The 22356-nt window shown below is 50.2% G+C and overlaps 6 protein-coding genes across 6 annotated transcripts; 5 read left to right on the plus strand and 1 right to left on the minus strand.

The window, feature by feature from the left end:
- Positions 1–33: 33 nt before the first annotated feature.
- Positions 34–690, plus strand: FMAN_02468 (uncharacterized protein; the record flags this gene model as incomplete). Its single annotated transcript, XM_041820033.1, has 2 exons — positions 34–104; positions 153–690. 2 exons carry the CDS (start codon positions 34–36, stop codon positions 688–690), a joined length of 609 nt encoding a protein of 202 aa, XP_041685954.1.
- A 223-nt stretch (positions 691–913) lies between these two features.
- On the minus strand, positions 914–1924 carry FMAN_02469 (uncharacterized protein; the record flags this gene model as incomplete). Its single annotated transcript, XM_041820035.1, has 1 exon — positions 914–1924. The coding sequence occupies one exon, from the start codon at positions 1922–1924 to the stop codon at positions 914–916; it is 1011 nt and encodes a 336-aa protein (XP_041685955.1).
- Positions 1925–2555: 631 nt separating this feature from the next.
- FMAN_02470 (putative coenzyme A transporter) lies at positions 2556–3804 on the plus strand (the record flags this gene model as incomplete). Its single annotated transcript, XM_041820036.1, has 2 exons — positions 2556–2777; positions 2836–3804. The coding sequence occupies 2 exons, from the start codon at positions 2556–2558 to the stop codon at positions 3802–3804; spliced, it is 1191 nt and encodes a 396-aa protein (XP_041685956.1).
- Positions 3805–5475: 1671 nt separating this feature from the next.
- On the plus strand, positions 5476–6755 carry FMAN_02471 (uncharacterized protein; the record flags this gene model as incomplete). Its single annotated transcript, XM_041820037.1, has 2 exons — positions 5476–6060; positions 6111–6755. 2 exons carry the CDS (start codon positions 5476–5478, stop codon positions 6753–6755), a joined length of 1230 nt encoding a protein of 409 aa, XP_041685957.1.
- A 9310-nt stretch (positions 6756–16065) lies between these two features.
- Positions 16066–18519, plus strand: FMAN_02472 (putative developmental regulator flbA; the record flags this gene model as incomplete). Its single annotated transcript, XM_041820038.1, has 3 exons — positions 16066–16767; positions 16954–18291; positions 18403–18519. The coding sequence occupies 3 exons, from the start codon at positions 16066–16068 to the stop codon at positions 18517–18519; spliced, it is 2157 nt and encodes a 718-aa protein (XP_041685958.1).
- A 2767-nt stretch (positions 18520–21286) lies between these two features.
- Positions 21287–21823, plus strand: FMAN_02473 (uncharacterized protein; the record flags this gene model as incomplete). Its single annotated transcript, XM_041820039.1, has 1 exon — positions 21287–21823. The coding sequence occupies one exon, from the start codon at positions 21287–21289 to the stop codon at positions 21821–21823; it is 537 nt and encodes a 178-aa protein (XP_041685959.1).
- Positions 21824–22356: the final 533 nt, after the last annotated feature.

Genomic DNA, 22356 nt, shown 5'->3' on the forward strand with positions numbered 1-22356 from the left:
GCCGACCACTTTTGAAAGGGCAAGACGACAACCATGGCCGAGGTAGCAAAGACTGTAGCTCGCCAATTGCCCGGCTTCAAGCTGGGTCAGAAGCAGGTTTTTCTGTGAGTACCTTTGATCCATCTCTACCTACCAATTCCAACTATCTCTAGGCCAAACCATGTAATCACCTTTCTCCGAAAAGATCACCTCCCACCAAACGAGGCCACTTTCCAGGTCCCTCTGCGATTCACAAAGTTCGATCTCCGAGATTACCTCTGGAACCTATACAATGTCGAGGTCACAAAGGTCCGATCATACGTCAAGCAGCAACCTCTAACCCAGCGCAACTCCCACTCGCGCTCGTGGTACCGCCCCAAACCCCTCAAGGTCATGACTGTCGAATTGGCAAAGCCCTTCCAATGGCCCGAACTTCCCGAGGATAAAACACCCTGGAGCAACCAATTGTTCCAGATGCGCGAGGATATGTTGGAGAAGCGAAACCAGCAGCATATCGCGCAACAGCGATTCGAGATTCCCCTCAAGAGCAAGCAGCTCCCGTCGAAGGAGAGACAAGAGTTGGCCAAGATGGCACAAAAGCTGTTATCGGGAGAGGAGAAGTGGACTAACGATGTTATCTTGGATCCTAAATGGGAGAAGATACTGAACAAGGAGGAAGTAGAGGTTAAGAAGGACTCAAATGAAGCTTAAACGACTACGAAAGGCGAATTACGACTTGAAACTGCAAGAAACTGCTAATGAAAGAGGCAGCAATTCTATGAGGAGCCACTGATGATGGACCTCTGTAGGATAAGCGGGCATCACAATTGTACATTATTGTAACTAGTCTTGGATGGGCAATGCATGCAGGCGGGTTAAAGACTATGAGCGCAAATATAGACGCTGAAAACTCGTATATTCTTTGTCTCATGGTTCACGGTTCGATGTCATGCCAATGTTCGGGCTGTTGAAAGCGCAAAACTTCATTTCCCCAAGCCCACCAACCAGCAGTCAAGTTACGAGCAAAGATCTCGAGGCCAAGACATTCCTTGCCGATGACATCTTGAAAGAGGCCTCGCAGATTGGGCTTTCGTGAGTGGACATCAGGGACTGCCACGATGACTTTGGACTCAAGAGCTTCTGGCCTCTGGCTTCCGATGCGCTTCGCTATGATGAGCTTTTCCCATGGCTTCCTCCATATTGACTCAATGTCGTAGAGTGGTTCACCTGACGCAGCAACCTTGAGCCATGTCCATTCAGTCACAAACTCGAGACCCCAAGCAGCGAACAGCCCTGTGGGGGAAGTCAAAAAGTCGTGAATACTGTGCTTATTAGTAACCCAGACGGCAACTAGTCCATCTGGTGCAAGATGAGAAGCTAGAGGAATGTGTAGCAAGAGGCTGCGCATCTCCCTGAGATTTGATACAGTAGCATACTTGTCTGTCTGTCTCCTGGCAGATCGATTTGGCCATGGAGGATCTAACACGACAAGATCAAACTTGGGAGCTGACATGTGAAAAGTATCACGCATGGCCTCAATAGAGCCATCAAGAAATTCGGCTTTGTCTGGGATCAAAGGCGGCAGAGCGGATACTGACGGTGCTTGTTGTGGCTGAACCAGCCGGTCCTGATGGAAAGGTCCAGAATATGAGTATGTGCTGGCAAGGTCCTGCAGGGTGCTGCTGACCGTTTCAGCGGTCATGAGTTCAGCCAGCTGCGCGCCAGGAGACGCAGTCGCGAATGCCGAGTGATCGCCTCCTCCATGCCGGGGCTCCGGGGTCGGATACGGAGTTGCGGGGGGCGATGCGGAGACGATGCGGCGGCGGGGGACCTGAGACGGGAGAACCTGGCTCTCTTCTAGAGACGTGGGGATGTCTAGAACAATGAGGCTCTTGTCCGGGCTCTCAAAGAGAACAGAGGACTTTCTGCGGCCGTTGGCCTCCATAGCTGACTCGGATGACTATTCTTCCACCTGGATTGGCTTTTGCTTGACCCGCGGTTGAAAGAATAAATTCGCGGCGATGGTCGGCAAACCTCGGCTCGGTTATTGATCACCGGGACCGTTAAGCCTCGCTATGCCCTACCCTGTGAATCTGCTGAGAAACGACAAGTTTTCAGTGGATTATCAGCGCATTAACCCACTGAAGTGACAAGTCTTGAACCCCTGATGGCCTAATTCCTCTATTTTTCTAGGGTTCTAGGGGATCTCCATTTCCGCGGGCGTGACCACCTTCGCTAGGTCATTCACTTGTAAAAAAAAACTAGTGGGGGGCCTGTATTCGCCCACTGAGCGTCGGTTTAATGACGTCCAAGCCGCCTCTGACCGGGGAAACTCTGCCGCGCCGCATGCCGGTATCATCTCCAAAATCCTCCCCATATCCGAACTTCTTCATCCTCCCCGCAAAACCGGTTTCTACTCCTCCAACCTTTTGACAAGATACCACCGAAACCGAAATACCTCAGTCGCGTTGGCTTCGAATACCGATCCCCATTCGACTCTGCCACGGCATGTCGCGCCCGTAGGCCTCGAACCCGTTCAACAAGGTCAGGCACGTGCTTCTGCGAGCCTCGGGGCCATGTCCTCTGCCGACGCTGCTCAGATGGAGCATACCTCAATGGCCGATGTTGCGCGCAATAGAAATATTCAGAGCCATGTCTCTTCTCATACCCTCAGCAAGTCGCCAAAGGAGCCTCCTGTGTGTCCTACCGACCAGGAAGCAGTAGCACCAAAGGCACAAATGAACAGTTTCGAATATGTCTGGAAATCTGGAGTTGCGGGTGGTTTAGCCGGCTGCGCTGTGAGTTTGTCAGAGTCCAAGACAGAGGTGTGCAGAAGTTTCTGACTGTTTGAAATAGGGCAAAACTGTCGTCGCACCATTGGACCGAGTGAAGATCCTCTTCCAAGCCAGCAATCCACGATTCGCAAAATATACAGGATCATGGGTTGGTGTCGCAAGCGCTATGAAGGACATCCATAGATATGAAGGCATCACTGGACTTTACCGTGGACACTCAGCGACTTTACTACGAATCTTTCCTTACGCCGGTATCAAATTCCTCGCATACGAACAAATACGAGCCATTATTATCCCCGATAAACACCATGAGACACCAATGAGAAGACTGCTCAGTGGAAGTTTGGCTGGTGTCACCTCCGTCTTTTTCACGTATCCTTTAGAAGTTATGAGAGTACGACTTGCTTTCGAGACTAAACGTGACGGCCACTCTTCTTTGTCATCAATATGTCGTCAGATTTACAACGAGCAACCCGTTCAGAAAACAACCCCGACTCGGCTCCCCAATGCGCCTGCGACGGTGACTGCTGCAGCAGAAGCGACAGCAGCGACAGTTGGGGCCATTGCTCCTCAAACAGGACTTATCAACTTTTACCGAGGTTTCGCTCCCACTGTCATGGGCATGCTTCCATATGCGGGCATGTCTTTCTTAACTCACGATACTGTTGGTGATATCCTCCGATCGCCACGGTTTGCGAAGCACACGACACTACCGAAGAAGGCAAACCACCCTGAAGGAAAACCAGCCCCTCTACGATCATGGGCGGAGCTCACTGCTGGTGGAATCGCCGGTTTGATCTCTCAAACGGCATCATACCCTCTTGAAGTCATTCGACGACGGATGCAAGTTGGCGGTGCCGTTGGCGACGGCCGTCGACTGAGGATAGGAGAAACCGCTGGTATGATCTTCCGAGAGAGGGGTATTCCCGGGTTCTTTGTTGGCCTCACCATTGGATACGTCAAGGTGTTCCCAATGGCGGCGGTCGCATTCTACACGTATGAGCGCATGAAGCTTGTCTTTGGCATATAGATGTATTTGAGTACTACGGAACCGTTGGAGGTCAGGGTTGATTTGGCGTTGACGGAGTCATTGCGCGGAATGGAAGCGGAATTGCACACATCTTTTGGGATAGGTCTTGGATGAAGTCGAATAGGGGCATACGGCTAGGTGTACATACAACAAGAAGTACAATACCTTGTGGCTTTATGAGCAAGGTTTTCACGTGTGGAAATATGTCTATTCCCATTCAATATCCGTGAACAAAGGCTCTTTTGCTGTTTCATGGCGGTGCCTTTGCCACGCGCTATAAGATGAGGCGGCGGCCTCCGTGGTATCTTTGTGGTGTAATTCGTTATGAATAGCGCCCCTTTTCTCATACTCTTACTAGATCTGGGAACCCGACGCCCTCTCAGCGTGGGATGTCGTCGTATTACTCATCGGGCTAGGAGTTCACCAGACCAAACAGCCGGGGCGAGTAAGTGATCTGCACGAACTGGCTTAACGCCGTTGAGAAGGCTAACGCATATCCCGGGGGAGGGATCGCAGTTTACGGTTATAGCTCGCCCGCACGTGCCAGGCTCCCAAGGGTCTTCGATGTCATACTCTGGCTGTGCAGAGTCAGAGATGGATGGGGCGTGAAGGGTAGTCGTGGCGCCAAAGTGCTGGTGTATGGCTAGATGCGGACTAGAAATCATGGTTGGGCGACGGCTTCTAGAAGTTGGAGTTAGATCGATAGTAAGTATCTGTACTTTGAGTGAGTTGGGCATGGGGGTTTTAAGTAAGTTATCCGTCGAGGATTAGTGTATGTGATCCCTGGGTTTTAGAGGATTTGTGCTCAGACGTTGGAGACTGGGGTCAAGTACGAGAAGGTGGAGGTGGGCTATCTATGAATGAATTGGCAAGTCTAGACGGTATTGGCAATCTGATAGAATTTTTTTGCATACCTCTCCAACGAACGAAACACTGCTTTGTACTCTATGACGTGTCTTACATGCAAGTTCTCTAGCTGCATCTTCATGGTGTTGTGGCTATATCGGCAGTTGAAACAGAGTTACAAGTTACCCAAGAGAAACATGATGATTTACCAATTAAAACATTTCCATGCACAGTAAGCACGCCAAACATGCATAGACGAATTGTTACGTAGTAGGTGACATTCAATACTACTGTACAGTCACATGAAATGTTGCTCAATAGTGTTCTAACTAGCAATACTCCCCGAGTAATTTACCCTAGGGCAGTCGAGTACCTACCTAGGTAGTCGAGTCAAGCCCGGGTATGACGGTAATAACGGATCAACGTCAACACCACCAGGAACATGATCTGCTTGGTGCATTGCAATGCAAAACACGGGGCGTCCAGTCGCATCATTCTACAGAACGTGGATTGGTGTTGACTCTGCTGTCAATTGATGTTGAACTTGAAGATGAAGTTACACATCGTTGATTGGCTACATTCTTGCTCGACCAATGACAGCCCGCCATAGGTGAAGCTAAGTGAGCTTGCCAAAATTCCAGGCGCAGCCTCAGCCTCAGCCTTTCATCTTCACTTCATCAAAGCTCCACCACCAGCAAACACGTCAGGCTCTCGAATCGCGAAACATCTAGATTCTACTATCCGTCAATTGGTGTTTTTTGATCGGCACAAATATACAGGGTCTCCTTCAGCCGTGCTCCCTGTTCCCGCGCGTCCATCTTCATCATGGCGTCCGCCGCCGACCTCGACGGACTCGTCCTCCTTCGCCAATCCATCTCCTCCAACGCGCCCTTCATCCCCACGGCATCAGCTGATGCTACTGCGACCGAAGTTCCTCTATCCCAGGCGACGTACTTGCGATTCCCCGATCGGGATGTTGCTGTTCCTATCGACAACCCGACGCGCTTTGTGTCGCAAGACAAGCCCGTCGACCTGCGCAGTATCTACTTTGCTTGGCTGAACCGCGAAGTCGCTATCCCTGAATACAATGCTTCTGCGACAAAGCTCAATGAAGAACTGGCAGTCGCTGGTGGCTCGGGAAAGGTTCAAAATTTAGGTTTCATTGAGCGTCTGGATCTGATTACCTGGCTTGAGGGTGCTAGCGAGGAGAGCGAGTACATCAAGCCTCTACCTAGTGATAAAGATGCGGCGGCTGCTGGCGCGACCGCAGCTGCGAAGACGGGCGCAGTGACTTCAACTGCTCAGTCGCGATCTGGTCGTGGTACCATGGACCCGAGACTGGCTGGTATCTACAATAGCGAACGAAAGATGGGCGATCGCAACACAGTGTTAAGAGGCGTGAAACCTACGGTAAGTCTTTGCAACCCGACAAATCCTTAAGTTTTGTCTGACCTCGCTAGGACTTCTCCCATGTTCGCAAACTTGCTGCGCCTTTCATCCAGAAGAAATACCAGTCTAGCTCCAGCATCCCCACTAACCCATCACTCGCTCTTAACCAAAAACCTCCTACAAGACGACCAGACCCTATTATTCTCCTATCTCCCTCTGCTTCTTCTTTGCTTCGCCTATCGAATGCTCGATCGTTCCTTGAGGACGGCAAGTTTGTGCCTACTGATGCAGGTGGTGCGATGAGCAACATGCTTCATGTGCAGCGCATCATCCCCTCCATTGACCCAAATCGTCCAATGCGTTTCATTCTTGTAGAGGGCCCTGAAGCGTTCAAGCCTGAGTACTGGAACAGAATCGTGGCAGTTCTCACCACTGGCCAGACCTGGCAGTTCAAGAACTACAAATGGAGTGACCCCAACGAGCTCTTCAAGCACACACTGGGCGTCTATGTCGGCTGGCGAGGAGAGTCAGCTCCGGATAATATCCGTAACTGGGGTCACCGCGTTCTGTCCACTGGCATTGACCGATGGCGAGGAGAGGGCCATGATGCTTCGCGATTCCGTGATAAGGAGATCGTAGAGCAGATCTGGAGGGCCATTGAAGAGAACATGCGATACAGGGGCTGGAAAAAGGACAGGGCTCCCTCATCAATATAGTCAAAGGACTCGCATTTCTATTGTACATGAAGTATTGCTAAAACACAAGGCTCCCTGGGGATGGTTGCTTCACATCACATAATGGAGCTGTCGTCTAAATGGGAGAGAAGAGACTTGCATTCCCGTCTGTACCGAACATGCCCCCAGGGTGGAGAGGTACAGGGGATAAAAAGCGATGGCGTTAGAACGGTTTCTTGCTATGTAGACATCTTTATCTAGTCTAGTTGTACAACCTGTGGCGAGTGGCATACAGGATTTCAGAACCCAGGTTAATTGATGTTTCGTTTTTACAGCGGGTGTTAGTACAGCATCAGCAAGTGCTGAAGTGTTCTCATTCTAAAGTCAGACGTTACCCTGTTGCCACTGTTGTGTCAGCGGCATATGTATAGAGGGTGTTTCCACGTCTCCGACTCCGCGATGCTAAACTCTACCCTCATTATCGACGTTGATACCCAAGGAGCAGCATCGACCTGCCGGCACGAAACTACACCCTTCCAATTGTTTACGTCCTCCATAATATCCGAGTGGATGGTCATATATCAACTGCACACACATGCATCTCTAGTCAACGCTATAGCCCACCGAGTCAACGCTCTCCAAGCAGAGCAACGCATCGCGAGGCCAGTCACGACATATCGATTTGCACAGATCCTACAGGCTGGAAAGGTTGCAGAAACTACCGTATCTACGCCCGCAACAAAGACCCCAGTAGCTACATGACAGCGACTTGTCTGTGTCAGTATGTAGCGGCAAGTAGGGCTTGACCTTGTCGATCGACACTGCACACCCCCAAGGCAAAACGTCTTGGTCCAGAGCTTCTATCCAATGTCGAGCTTGAACTTGGGCGACCAATCTTGATCTAAAGACCTTCAGCTTATTCCTTATAGAGCGTTCCCCACACAGAGCTTGCTGCTGACGAGTCTGGGGAGGTCAAGAGGTGCAGCACACGAGTCAGTCGTTTTTGTTAGGTCCAAGATATTCCCGGGCTGTCAGACTGGGAGATCGTCATAAACTCGTACGAAAACCTGTCTAGAGCTACGTATCAGGTGGTCACTAGGTGCACTTGAGTCAAGCCCTAGCGATTTCATCCCGCTGGTAGTCAAATTTGAACATGCCGGCGCGTATTTGGCCATTTGTGTCTTGGGGCAATGATAACAAGTAGCGTAATGAGGTCTTAGGCACGACACAGGAGTCGAGGCTCTTTCAGTGAGCACAGCCGCGATAAACCTCAGATAATTTCATTCTTGCTCACCGCATATAAGGTAGTATTCAGCATGTTGAATAGGAAATGCTCCGTGGTTTAAGAGAGATGGCGCCCAAGCATTGTCCACTTGGCGGCCGACGGCTTCTAGTGAGTGGAATCGCACGATGGATTCCCGTGGTGGGTGGACTTGGTGGATAGTACGCTTGGAAAAGAGGTTGAGCACGGATTTCAGCCCAGGAAATAGGGGCACTTGCTGCATGTTTGTTTGAGGCAACCATTCACACGAGTTGGATCACACAGCTGAGAAATACAACCTCTAGCGCCCTATAGCGATATATCTGTGGACATGAATATCTTGGATACCATGATATGATGATACGCGTACCATCAAGCCAAGATGCGATTGAGACCTGGAAAATCAATCCCGAATGTTGGCTCCCGTCTACCAGATCGCCCGCTAGCCGCGTACTGCTGTCGCAGGGCTGGTTGATGGCCAGGCCTCACTCTACAAGGGCGTACCCTAGCCTGCCGTGCTGTACAGGAGTCATAATTCGTTCGCCGACTACAGAGCAGAAGCTCGTATATACCTCCGCAGCCTGACCTTGCTCGTTTTCATATCCGGTGGAGGGACCATATAATAGATATGATATAGTTACGCTTGCACTGGAGTTCGGGGTTCGCCGTGGCTAACCCTGTACTCAGTGCCGATATGAAGGGTCTACCACAATGCCGACATTTTCGTAATCATCAAGTGCCGTACCACAGGAGCTCGCGCCAGTAGGCCTACTAGCCGTCTAGTTGGCGATCGTACAAGGCCGTTGTCTTTGTAGGCGAACCAGGATAACGGTAAGGCTGTAGGCATGAGCATGAATCGTGCTGGAAGCTCAGACTTGCGGCCACACGTGACCGTTAATCTGCTATAAGAGAGCATCCCTCGGGCAGCTGTATCCGAAGCTAAGCTAGAATATCGAGTCAGAGCCTCTGGTCTAAGTGACGGGAGCAAGACTGTTGGTTGTCTGATCTGATGTTTTGAACAGGACGGGATTGTCTGCAGATTTTGTGGATATCGTCATCCCGGAATGGTTAGACGGATCTGTTCCGTGATCGCTTACCTCGTGCGAGGCACATGGCAAAGTACATTGTACCCTCTCGCGTGGCAACTTAAAAGGCAGCATGAACAGGGGGACCGAATCATATTGATTTGGAACCCTGCAGATTTTGGATTTTCGCGAATGTTGTTGGTACGTAGGAGGATCTGGCGAAACAATGCTCATGATACACAAGTTTCGTGACTTCACGAGAGGGCTGAATGTTTTGTTGACCGGATTGGGCCCTTTGTTTATCATTTATGCACCCATGTGTCCGGGCTCCGCAGAGTCCGTACGTACGGGATGTACGGTACATGTGAAACTTTGACTAAGGTATCGTGGACAAGTCTAACGACCAAACTTCCACCAAGGAATGATGTGTCATGTGGTGCTCAATTTGGAGTTGCAGGGCGTTTCATTATGGCCCATGGCTCTCAATGTAGAACCGCAACAAGACTTTGGGTTGAAAACGTCGAATCGAACCGCCTGCCTACAGTCTAAGCCTTCCATGCACGTCTTCCACATAGCGGCTTGTCCATCTTGCTGATAACCAATCGTTCTCAACGACCAGAACAATCCGCCCAGGCAAGGCCGACCAACGAGAATTCCTCCCGAAGCTTGAAGAGCTGTAGTGGATCGCGCGGTAGCACAAGCAGCTTTGACGTCGGCAGACTCTCGGATAGCGAGGGCCTAGAAGAAAAAGAGAGGCAAATCAACGGCGACGCCTTGACTGAGCGTCGACTAGTACCGGTACAATTGGTGAGTTGAAGAGCCTCGCTTGAACTGCCGTGACAAGCTTCCGGGATTGTTGGACTGATGTGAGGCCTAGAACGTAGGTTACAGTGAAGAGTGAGAGAAAGATGCCTAAGCGACTCCACAGCTTGGTTGTCACAAACGCGTGGCTCCCTCTAAACCCACGTGGCGGACCCCGCCAGAACCAACCAGGTAATACTGCTAAAATCACGCCTCACACCCTCTTCTTTTTTGCTTTTCTTTGCTTTGTTCTTGGTGTCGTTGCTTCTTCAACTGGGGATCTGCAAATCGTCATTACCGCCACTTCATTACCTCCTCTCCGGTACTGGACTCAGATGGCGCTGATCGCTGACAAACGCGTGAAATGCGCGCGTAACCGCGTCATGTTTTGTCAGGGATATTGATAGCCTTGCAGGCCTTGTTGTCCCATACCGCTGTTCGAGACTTATTAGCAAATACCTATTTGATCAGATCATATATCCACAGAATAGAAACAATAAAGCGGAGTTGCACCGTCGTGTCCTCCGTACGCATTTGGGAGGCGGTGTTTCGAAGCGAAGGAGGGGACCCATTGCTTCGTATCTGTATGGCAGTTTTACGTGCAGCGGATTCCTTGTACGGCACGACAAGCTCAGTCATGGAGCCACGTGGGAATGCCGACATGGTTGGAAAGGTGACCAGTCACAGTCACAATCACACCAAGACACTTGAGAGTTGTGGATGGTGCCCTGATCAACTCGAACCCTGCGTCCCCATTTTATACCCGCCGCGCTCACAAATGAGCCATGAATCGAATTTGGTGATCGTGGCTCAGGTGACTGTGTGATAGGGAAACGGATTGGCTGGCCTTTTGTCAGCGCTCGTCTTCAGTTACGTTGCGGTGTAAGGATGGTGAACGCCATGAGGATTCATCCTCATCTGCCAGATTGACTGGTCATCAAACCCGACTATTCCCACTCTGACAGCTGCCCCGACTCACCCACATAGTTTGGATTGCTTGTTATCGTCAAGGGGTTTCGCAACACTTGTGTAGTTTCGTGTGTATGATGAGAAGTCCCCGAATCATACCTTATCTTGCGTAACAACATCCTGTCCGCTTAAACATAAGGTCACTGTGATATGTGAGATGGGAAAGATATGCAGAGTTTCTTGGCTCCTTGTCTGCATAGGTAGGTACCTTTGAAACTTGACACTGTTGCTATCGATTCAGCATAGGTAGGTAGATCGATCAGGCAGTGACATCAACGTGCAGGTCACCTCAACACCATCGAATTTTGACGATTCAATCCAACATTGATGAGGCTTGATACTCCGTAGACAGGCTAGACAGGATCGGTTAACGGTTAACGATAACCGTGCCACTGAGATGTACCTACCTAGGTAGTCATTACCCCTCTAGCCCCTGTACTGGGCTTGAATAAGTGACACTCTAAGAGTCAGCATTGTAAACGGTAGATGTACCCGAGCGAAGGAATGTATCAAACAGACTAACACGGAGATAAAGGACAAATGTAGATATCTTATCCCCAAGAGGCGCAATCGGAAGCCGCGGTTGTGAATTGATGGTGTTGTCGTGTTCCTTCTCTAATTATGTCTTGTCGGTTTTTAGCCTCCTTCCAATAAATGGGGTGTCTCGAACAGTCAGACAGAAGGTCGCTCACAGATTCCAATGCTTTACTCCGTACTCCGTACTCCTTCCCTGAACTAACGTTAGTCTGAAGCTAGGAAGTTACCAGGATCTTTGGCTTCCTTGTTGGTCGCCCGTTCTTTCTCTCCATTAGGCAGTCTATTTCTGAAACCTGAGCCTCAGTCCCTCCAAGCTTCACCTTGATCCATAATAAGCTTACGAGTGCTGAAGATTGCGGATACGTATCTCTTTTTGTCCAAGGTTGCGTCGGAAGAGGAGATCAGCTGATCTAACGGCAAGACGACCGAGACGCTTTTCATCGGCGACAGATTGCTTGGCTCCTTGGACGGAACTTTGAGTCGAGTTGAATTGCTCAGCCAGTCAAGATCCAAAGACCCTGGTCCCTGCCGCGGAGACGAGTTTCCAGAAACCTTCTAGAAGGAGTGAGTTCGGAGCCAAAGAAGCCGCGGTGCTGCGAATCACAATTTCGCTTCGGCAGAGACAAATCCACTGGCGTTCTTCTAAACTGGGACGTGAACCGAGCGTGACGTGAGCACAGAGCCGAGATGGATAATTTAGATACTGACAGTAGCAGGCTCCGTTTGAGATGCGGCTGGGCTGGCACATCCGCCCTGCCCGTTGAACCAAGCATCAATTACTCCGCAGTGCTTTGGGGTAATCTGGAGCAGCAGTCCAACCAAGGCTGAGTGCTACATACACCTACACGACTACACCGCACACCGCAGTGATCCTTCTGACAACCTTCTTGACACAGTCACCAATGGATGGCTCTAGCTCTTGGGAAGCATGGTGGTAGACTAATGAGGTTCAGCGACACTCTCATAATCAATCTCCGACGGAGACACACACTATCCACTACAGAGGCCAGAACGAGGTCAGAGCGATCTATGGCGTTCGTTAGCCACGATTTGCAATCACCAGTCTTTTCACTTTAAACAAAATCTGGCCAATTTGCGAGAGCCCTGAATGCCGGACTGATGAGGCGCAAAATTACAGATTCTAAGAGTCAGGGAATCAAGCTACCACGCTTGAGCATGACATGGCAGCGGCAGCAAAAACAACGACAGGTAGATATCAAGGAAGTAATCGGAGTATCAATTCTGGGACGCTGGCAAGGCCAAATTCATGCGTCAAGACGAATCTGGTGTTTGATTTATTCGGGGCATCTCCAGGTCGTTTCAAAAGTGTGTTTCAGTGTCACTTCTATTCAAGGTGATTGACGGTTCCTGGTAAGATGAACAAGCATCAGCATCCCACACTCAGAACCGACGGCAGACACAAAACCCTGTCACTAATCTGAAGACCAGCGTAGGAATAAGCCAATGGCTCACAATTTACGCATAGACTTGGAGAGTTTGCAGCATGCCCATCAAATGAGGTGGAATAACTCTGGCATTGCTTCGGATGCACGCTCCGATGCAATTTGGAAGCACTTCTTGGGTGAAAGAGGCCGCGTGGGGCAGAGTAAGGGGCAGCCACGCCCAGCCGCGGCATGGTTGCATGCACAGGAACTTGGGCGCTTTGATCGCATGGCAGCAACGTGATGCGGTGGATGGAGGCACTGAGCATGGCTACAGGGAAGTTTGCCAGCCGAAAACAGCCTAGCATGATGAATGGAATCCCTGGAGCCACGCGCATTCAAGGGGCCGGCTGAGAACTGATTGACTGTGGGAGGTGAGACAACCATGCACACGCCCGCGGCTCAGCAGCCACTCACTGGTTCACCATGTGAGAGAGAAGATTATTACCCAGCAGCCCAGATGGAATGAATGATGAGATGAACAAAGATAGGGAGGGACAACACAGCACAGCACAACCTTTCCAGACATTTCCCCTTTTTACTAATTATTCGCTGAATTACATGTCACATTTGACCGGGGCTTGCCTCCATTCTACTGTGCCATTACCTGTGGCTGTCCCGGTCTGACGTCCCGGTTCATGCCAGCATGCAGCAGTCCGGCGCTTGGTTTCTCATCGACGGGAATCTGTGTACAGTACTCAGTACTTTGTACGTAGTACAAACCTGTCTCATCTATGGACGGACAGCAACGGGCTTTTCGCGCAAATCTACCAAGTAAGCATTCCTTTCTAGGCGTCTGCTAAGGTCCATTGCCGCCGACATAGCGCTTTTGGATGGACTAAGGATTCTGGCGCTGACGAGGCAATGCTCTCAATCGCCGTGATTTGCAATGAGGCGTCGACCCAGGCGACGCTCGCCTCTCATGGTTGCACAAGAGACGCTCGTGGCGGGCAAGCCACCGGCGGAATCCGTACGGATCGCTGCAGTGGTGGAAAACATATTCCAGATATGATGATTCGAGCAAGGTCTTGAGAATGGAGATTTGATCCCGGCTTGAGTCGTCATACAACGCCTCAAAACCGCCGTTTTACTGTCAATCGGTTGTGTCTCGCTCCCGATGCCTGTTGCACGCCATCCGATCAGATCAGTCTAGCAAAGTACTGTACATACATGGTATGGTGTTGCAGAGTGCGGAGGTGCTGCAGTTGTTGCTTTGCAGACCGCTTGCAGATCAGCAAAGAATGGTGCAGGCATTCCGCAAAGCTCAAAGAGTCGAATGGTTTCAGCCTGTGAACCCTCAACAAGTCTGATGCCCTAACGCGTTACGTACAGCGCTCTAGTGCATATATGTAGTCCCAAATGCAACAATAGCGCATGTGAGTTATGAGGGCCCCAGCGTCAACACCAGACATGCAAGCTGCTGGAAGCGGGTATGCTATATGTCAAAGTTGAGGCGGCGAGTGGATTTTGGTGGTTTAAACCCTACGCTCTTTTCACAGCTGCAGTGTTGATGGGGCAAGGCACTGGAAGAGAAGAAATTGATGAACGAATACTTACGGGATTGACGTGAACCTATCCGTATATCAATCCGAATGCATATTATCATGATCACAAATCTTCATTTCGTTTGTCATATGAACATTGCCATGTCATTGGGCTGGTGATATCAATGGATTTTTGTTTAGTGCCAACGCCCCTGTTCGCTTACAGCACAGCTGCTGACGGGCTTCCCCAGCTTGTTGGTATGTATTCGCACATACAGCAACTAATAACGTTAGTTGTTGATATCTGGTTTCTATTTTCCTCTGTTCTCCATGTTTCAGTCGGAACCGACAGGCAATGTGCTGTACCAAAGGTGCGGTACCGGGAGCTTCTAATGGCGCTATTGGAGAGGGACTACTGTACTGTTGGCCGAGAGGTTGCCAAAAGCCTCTTTTCACGACTTATGGGAATTGGTTCGCCAAATCTGCACAAGAAGCTGCGGGTGTCTTGTGCTACGGGACGCTACGCTACGGTAGACACGGCGTGGTGAACATGCATAGTTACTACATATGGCCCTACCGACCTGCCTACCTCACATACCAAGAATGAGATGACCGGTCAGGCTGGCGACATGTCGATACATCAACTCCAGCGCGAAGATGCGCTGAAGCTCCAGGACATGGGGTCTTTTGTTCTGGAGACATGTTATCACTGAATTGAGTGGTTGAGTGAGTGAGTGAGAGAGAGACAAGCAATTCAGGCCCTGGGGTTCCGAGACGGGTTGCTGCAGCGTACCTAGCATGAGAGAAGACAGCGGTGTTGAAGATGGATGAAAGCAGGCAAGCAAGCAAGCAAGCCCACATGGAATAGACCCTTGCCTATCCGTACATTTTTCTACATTTTTCTTTATTATTCTTCTTTTTCAGAGGTTCTTTTCTTCTCTTGTCTCGTTTGTTGGCAGTCTTTCTGCCTGTCTCCGCTCTCTTGCTCTTTGATTCTCTTTTAGCTGCTGGATATTTTCAAACCTTGCCGTCCCTGGTAGCTTCTTTACCTGCCCCTGACCTTGACCCTGGCTACTGCTTCTGCTACTGCTTGTCTAGTTTAGTTGTGGAGAGCGAAAAGCCAAGGCCAAGACCATCACCATCTCCATTTCGCCCGCTATTCTCAGCGCCCACCTTTTGACCTCAGACAGACAGACGAGCGACGAGAGAACGGAGGTCGGGAGGGATCCACCAGGAGGGGACTTTTCCAGTTAGGGCCACGCCTGTGCATTCACTAGAGGGAACCCCTTTTGACACCCCACCCTCCCCTCAATTCAGTTCAGTTCAGTTCAGTTTTAGTAGGGTCGGCCGGTCTTGGGGGGGGTTCTGTACCTGTACCAGTACCAGTACCAGTACCTGTACTCTCTCGCCTTTGTTTTTTTTTTTACCCTCTCGTTTTCTTTGCACTGGGGCTGCCAATCCCTAATCCCTATCCCTATCCTATCCTATCCTTTCCCTCTCTCTACCTAGGCTGTCCCGTCCTATTCTAGGTGCTCTACTAATCCTACCTGAGGGGATCTATCCTTTTCTTCTTTCACAGTCTGTGTCCCACTTGCACTTACTTACACTTACACCTGGGTCTTGCTTTGACCTTTAGCTGGACTGATTTTCCTTCACCCAAACCAAACCAAACCAAACCAGACCAAAAAATCCACATCCCACATCCACATCCACTTTCACTTGCACATCCACATCCATCCACGTCCATCCCGTCCGTCCTCCTTCTTATTTGAACCTTTCCCACTGCCGTCACCGCAAAACTCCCCTCCTTCTGACCTTTCTCGTTCCCGTTAGATGGCCACTCTGTCGCAACACCAAAGGCCCACGGTTCACTCTGCCTCTCCTTCTGATACACCACTCGCACTAGACCACGACCAGGACCAGGATACAACCACGAACACACCACGCTCTTCTATTTCGGATCGTTCGCCTCTTCCTACACCTCTGCCACCAGCACACATTAACACCTCCGCTACCTCCGGCAATTCTTCCACCTCAACCTCAACTTCAAATACAACCCAGCCGATCTACGTCCCTTATCATCCCCAGCAGAGCCATCACCGCCATACGGCTTCCTCAGTCTCGAGATTGAACAACCGTTCTTCGACAAGCCTCTTTGCTCTGGCCGCTTCAGCCTTTGATCGCACGCAAAACGCCATTGCTGCTATTTCAGAGCCCGCCATTCGACCTCGACAGTCTTCTGGTGCTCTTTCAAGACTCTCTTTGCTCACGAGCTCCTCACCCTCGTCGGAACCCTCCAGTCCGGACAAGTACCACCGTCTACGAAGTTCCTCAAACCAATCGCTCTCCTCGGGTGCATATCTGGACAGCAAGGTCGCTCCCCAGACTCTGCAGGCCAACAACCCGCCGTCCCAGCCTTATACGTCCACAGACCCGAACCTCCCGCCCCCAATCAAGTCCTCCACAGCAAACAAGATGCATCAGACATCTTCGCGCTTGTTGCGCATGACGGACGATGACCGTCCATTCACAAAGGTACGCCCTGTTGTCCTACCCAACCTTGTTTGGTGTGCCTCTAAGGCGCCGTTTTACCTCGTGCGCACACACGCGTAGCCTCTGCGACATTGCGTATTCTTGAAACCCTGTTCCCCAAAAAAGAAAAAAAGAAGAAGGAAAAAGGAAAAAGAAAGAAAAAACACCCACTGACTGTTGTACAAATAGGATTTCAAGGATCTCTTCTCAACTCTTGTCGTCAGTTTGCTGCCGCTCTCAGCCCACCGTGTCCGATTGACCAAGGTTGAGTACACTTTTCTGTCCGAGGATGCCATCAACAACCTGGGCTCCCTAAAGTTCTCTCAATCCAACCGTATGCCAGACCCCAAGGATCCTTCTCGTATCGTCACAACCACCACAACCACAACCTTCTCCATGGCCAAGGACATGGCCCGCTCTATCTGTCAACGATTTCTGGAGGCTCGTTTCATCGAATCAGCAGACGGCAAATATCAGCAGGTCTACACGATGAAGGGTTCTGTTTGGCAATTAACTCCCAAGGGTATCACAGTTCTGGATAGATTCTGCGCTAGAAACGGCATTCAACAGAAGCAAGTGTCGGAATTGGCTAACCTCGCCTCCACCCAGTTGGTGTTATTGGAGCGAGACCCACAGACTGATAAGCTTCTTCACGACCAAGGAACAATCGAGGTCATCTTCCGCCGCTTTGCTGGCTCCGAGGGCCGCAACATCAAGACTACCGTTAACGCCGCCGATTCGGACTCGCTGCACGACTACCGAGATGGTCTTACCGGAGTGAAGATGGCTGCCGAGCGCAAGGTGAATGGGAAGACATATCGTGACACCTTCACTGGCAAGGCTGCCACTGACTGGCTCATGGACTGCTCAACCATTGTGGACAAGCGAGAGACTGTTGAGGTGGCCACCCTATTTGTGGAGTACGAATTGATGGAGCCCGTGGCTCAGGACCGTGCTTATATGTCGCAAAATCCTGGATGCAACCTGTTCCAACCCACCAAATACGCCATTTACCAGCTGTCGCAACGCGGTAAGGATCTTGTCAGTGGTGCTGCTTCTCGGGGCCGACCTTCGGAGAGCGAAGGTGGTGCCGCGTCTCAGCGAAACGGCATCACTAGGGACTCCAACACCCAGCGACTGGATAAGATTCTCAACGACCCCGCGCTACGTCTCCTGTTCCGTGAGCAACTGCGAGATACTCACTGCGAAGAAAACTTGTCCTTCTATCAAGATGTTGACGAGTTTGTGCGTAGCTGCAAGGCTGCCACAAGAGCGGCTCAAAAGTCGCCCAACACTAATGCCATGGACGGAATCAAGGAGATTATGGCCTCGGCATATGGTATCTACAACGCTTTCCTGGCACCAGGATCGCCGTGCGAACTCAACATTGACCATCAACTGCGCAACAACCTGGCAACTCGCATGACCAAGGCCGTTGGACAGGATGTGGCCATGATTGACACGCTGCAAGAGGTGACGTCGCTGTTCGAGGACGCTCAAAACGCAGTGTTCAAGCTGATGGCTAGTGTAAGTTTTGACTAAAACCCGCCCCTCCAGCCTCCAATTCCGTTCTCGGACACGCCGATCAGAGCCATGGTGCGCTGGATGACAGATGCTAACAAGAAGAAAAAAAAATAGGACTCTGTACCAAAATTCCTTCGCAGCCCCAAGTACGAGCAGCAATTGCGAAACTACGAGTTTGACGTGGTCGGCCGAGGACCTGAGCGAAGCCAAAGCAGATCAAACCGAAAGTGATGATCTCCAAGGGATCTGACCTCAAACTGCACTAGGAGGGCTGGCACTTGGCTAATGGCTAGCTACTGGCTGCTAGGCTTGAAAGGAAGGGAAATGAAAGCCTAATCCAGAAGCGAGCCGCCCATGACCTGACCAGAACAAGAAGCCTTTCATCGCAGCACTGGAGTACAGTCAGTGCCTACAGTGACACGAGCAAGCATTCACATCCATCATCTGCCTCATTTTTAAACAAACGAGTCATTTGCATAGAGACGTTTGACAGATTTGGCTACCCGAGCGTTTGCCACCATCAAAACGATACCACCTAGAGCCATACCTTTGCAAGCATTATCGGTGTTATTTGGGTTTTCCGAGTTATTTTACCTTTTTTTTTTCGCCTTTAGTTGTATTTTATTTGTCGCCTCGGCTTCCTTGTTCCAAGGCTAGCGTTATGGGGGTCATGGCTATGCTATGCTACGCTTTGCCAAACTCTCCGCCTCCCGGCCCGGCTCTGCCTTTCCGACAACGGTCTCTTATTTAAGCTCGGATACCTCCGATCTTACTCGGCCGGTTCCTAGTTTCGGTCCCCATTTTGCTCATCGATTATGGACCTCGATGAGGAGAGAAAAGGAAAAAAAATCTTTTATGGGGACTGGATCGCGGGTCGGGTCGGCCGCCGATATATTGTCGGGAGATATGAGGCCTCGGTGTGGCCAAGCGAGGCATTGGGGGTATATGGTAGAAGTGACATCACAGCAATATGATGACTATCGCCTACCTACCTACCTATGTCGAGTTCTTGGCTGAATCGAGAAGCGCTGCTTTGGGTTTCGAAGACCGAGTTTCCGAATCATGACTATGGATATAAGATGGACTTGAGTGTGCGATCGATTGATTGATTTGTACAGCGCGAAGAATGATTTTTGTTTTTCGACGACCAAAACTCACGGCATCTATGTTCTTGTTAGCTTTGTTGTTTGTATTGTTCTCTTCCTTTTCTTTCTACTTCTGGGAGGGCAGGGCCAGGGTCCTATTTTTTCTCTACCTTTCTCCTCCCTCTCTCACACTTTGTCTCTACTCATTTATTCATGCTACGAACGGGGCCACGTCGAGGAACCGAAAGTAATGCATTGCATTGGGAGGAGTCGGGTACATTTCACCAAACATTACATGGCGGGCCAGCGCTGAAAGACAATTGTACATAGAAAGAAAAAAAAGAAGAAATCTGAGCAGTCTCTCTCCGATGGATTTTGTCGAGAGGAATAAAGATGAAGAAATGAATTCGAGTCAAGCACGAGCTGAGCCTGTTTGTGAATCATGAATCTGTGTCTGTGCCTGTGCCTGTGACTGTGACTGTGACTGGTATGGCTGGTGAAGAGTTTGTATTATAGAGAGATCGGCTGAAGAACTTGAGGAATGTGTAGCCATAATTCAGACACACCAAGAATGTTGTGCTTGTTTCTGATAAGGATATTGCTTCAGTTGCTCAAATTATCTTGGGAGCACGCGATATGTCGCGATTCGATTGCACGTGCCGTGTCTAACAGCGATCAATCTCATTCATCATGCATGCACGATCTACAGATACCCAAAGTCTAATAAGAAAAAGATGCATATATAATAGGGGCAGAGACGTTTGACTGCATATTCTTAATTAAACTACAAGACATAATGTCCTCTTCCATTTTCTTCCCCTTTTTCCTCCTTTCTCTTGCCTCTCTCTTACCTTTCTCTTATCTTATTCCTGTGATGTCTTGAGAAAAGCTTGTTCTTAGTTCATGCCTCGGCACTCTTGACCCGAGTATTGTCTCATTAGCCATGGATTGCATCAAAGAGAGGCCTTATGTTGTTATTGTCCGTCACAAGCAAGCTGAAGTAATCTAATCTTTTGACAATGTCTATTATGTTAGTGTCGTGTCTGAGGTATGTGGGGGTCAACGGCAGATGAGTCAAGTAAGGGAGGGGGACTCAAGAGAGACAAGAGACAGGCTTCTAGATCGACCGATTCTTGCAACATCGTTTCTTTTTTCTCTTTTTGGTCGAATCATGTGGATTTGTTGGAAATAGAATTAAGATTATAGTTGAAATGTTTATTTTCTAGTTTGTTTACATTAAATATTGTGTTGGCTGTTTTGAACACCACTTACACGATATGCCCTCTGTCATTGGATGCCAAGATATCACGCGCTATCAAGACTCAAAAACCACTTACACTCAACCACAGCCCGAGAAAAACAAGAATAAAATTACACAGAAACAAAACATCTCAACAATCTCTCAAAATAGCACGTCTCAGAACAACTCCTCTCAATCACTGCAAAAAAAGCCCCTCCCTGCATCACGTAACCAAGGTCAACAACTCCCTAGTTACGGAGCCCTAATCTCCTTGTGCCTCTCTCCCTTGCGCACTGGAATGAAGCCGCATGACGATGTGCCTGTTTACCATTCTTTCATGTGGCGGCTAGACTGTCGCAAGCTGAAAGAGTCAGGCCCAGACACACTGACACAGGGGGATAGCCGAGATAAACATCTTGATTCTTCTTGGCCAGTGTCCTAACTCTGAGGCTTCACTTACAGATATAAGGCAGCCTCGTCAACCACATCAACACACTCTCTCTCCTCCTCAGCACTCAGCATCTTTCTCGTTCTTTGCAACCCACACTCGTTAACACACCTCGCCCAAGTCACTCGCTTGACCACTGTCTTTCAGTCCAACAAACTTTGCATTCGCTACTCCAACCGGAACTCACTCTTTAAAGTCCCAAAACAACCAAACAAGTCACTCAAGATGTACTCATTCAACACCGCCGCTCTCGTTGCCCTTGCTGGCTTCGCCGCCGTTGAGGCCGCCATCGTCTCTCCTGCTCCTCAGCCTACCGGCGTCAAGAACGGCACCGTCACCATCACCAGTGTGTACGATGTCTACACCACTATCTGCACTGGTCCTACCAGCTTCCACCTCGGAGGCAAGGACTACGTCGTCACTGAGCCTTGCACTCTGACCATCACTGACTGCCCTTGCACCGTCACTGAGACTCACCCCGCTGGCCCTACTTGGATCCCTGGCAAGCCCTACCACCCTGCTCCCCCCAAGCCTGAGCATCCCTCCAAGCCCGAGCAGCCTGAGCATCCCTCCAAGCCCGAGCAGCCTGAGCACCCTGCCCAGCCCGAGCACCCCGCCAAGACCACCGGCCCCCAGGTTCCTGAGGCCACCAAGCCCGCCAAGGGCACGGATGTCCCCGAGACTCCCGTCGTCGTTGCCGGCGCCGGTGCTGTCCAGGTCGGTCTCGGCCTGGCTGCCATGCTCGGCCTCATTGCTCTGTAAGCTCGCAAAGACAAGCAAACTCTCTCACGAGCATCTTCAGTCTCGGAGAACCATCTGTCACACAGCATCTGCTCGTCAGCTTGACAATTCCGTCTGAGACTGGCAGATCTTTACGGCTCACAACGCTATGATTCCCTACGAGCACTCAACGAAAACTTCGCTTCGCTTCTCATCACCAACGTATTAATGACAACCTTTTTTGACTTCTTTGGGCCATCATGCACTCGCATTTAGCCGCTGAAGAGTGGGACTCTTGTTACTCCCACCTCTCCTTTCAAACACCACACTCATGTCTCAGACACTAGAAGCTGGATGATACTTGACCAAAGGAAGGATGAGGAAGAGAGACCATCTGTTCAGGGGCTTAGAGCTGGTGATCTTCTTTGTGAACCCATCCCCCACTAAAAGGGTTTCCCGGGGTTGGATAAATCACACTGAAGGGGATTTCTTTTGTTCTTTTGGGACTTTTTGATAGAAGGGGAGCTTCGGATGGCATTTGCATTGCTAGGAGATGATCTTTGTCGTTGGTATAA

This window comes from Fusarium mangiferae (genome assembly GCF_900044065.1).
Source record: "Fusarium mangiferae strain MRC7560 genome assembly, contig: FMAN_scaffold010, whole genome shotgun sequence".
NCBI classification, from domain to species: Eukaryota; Fungi; Ascomycota; class Sordariomycetes; order Hypocreales; family Nectriaceae; genus Fusarium; species Fusarium mangiferae.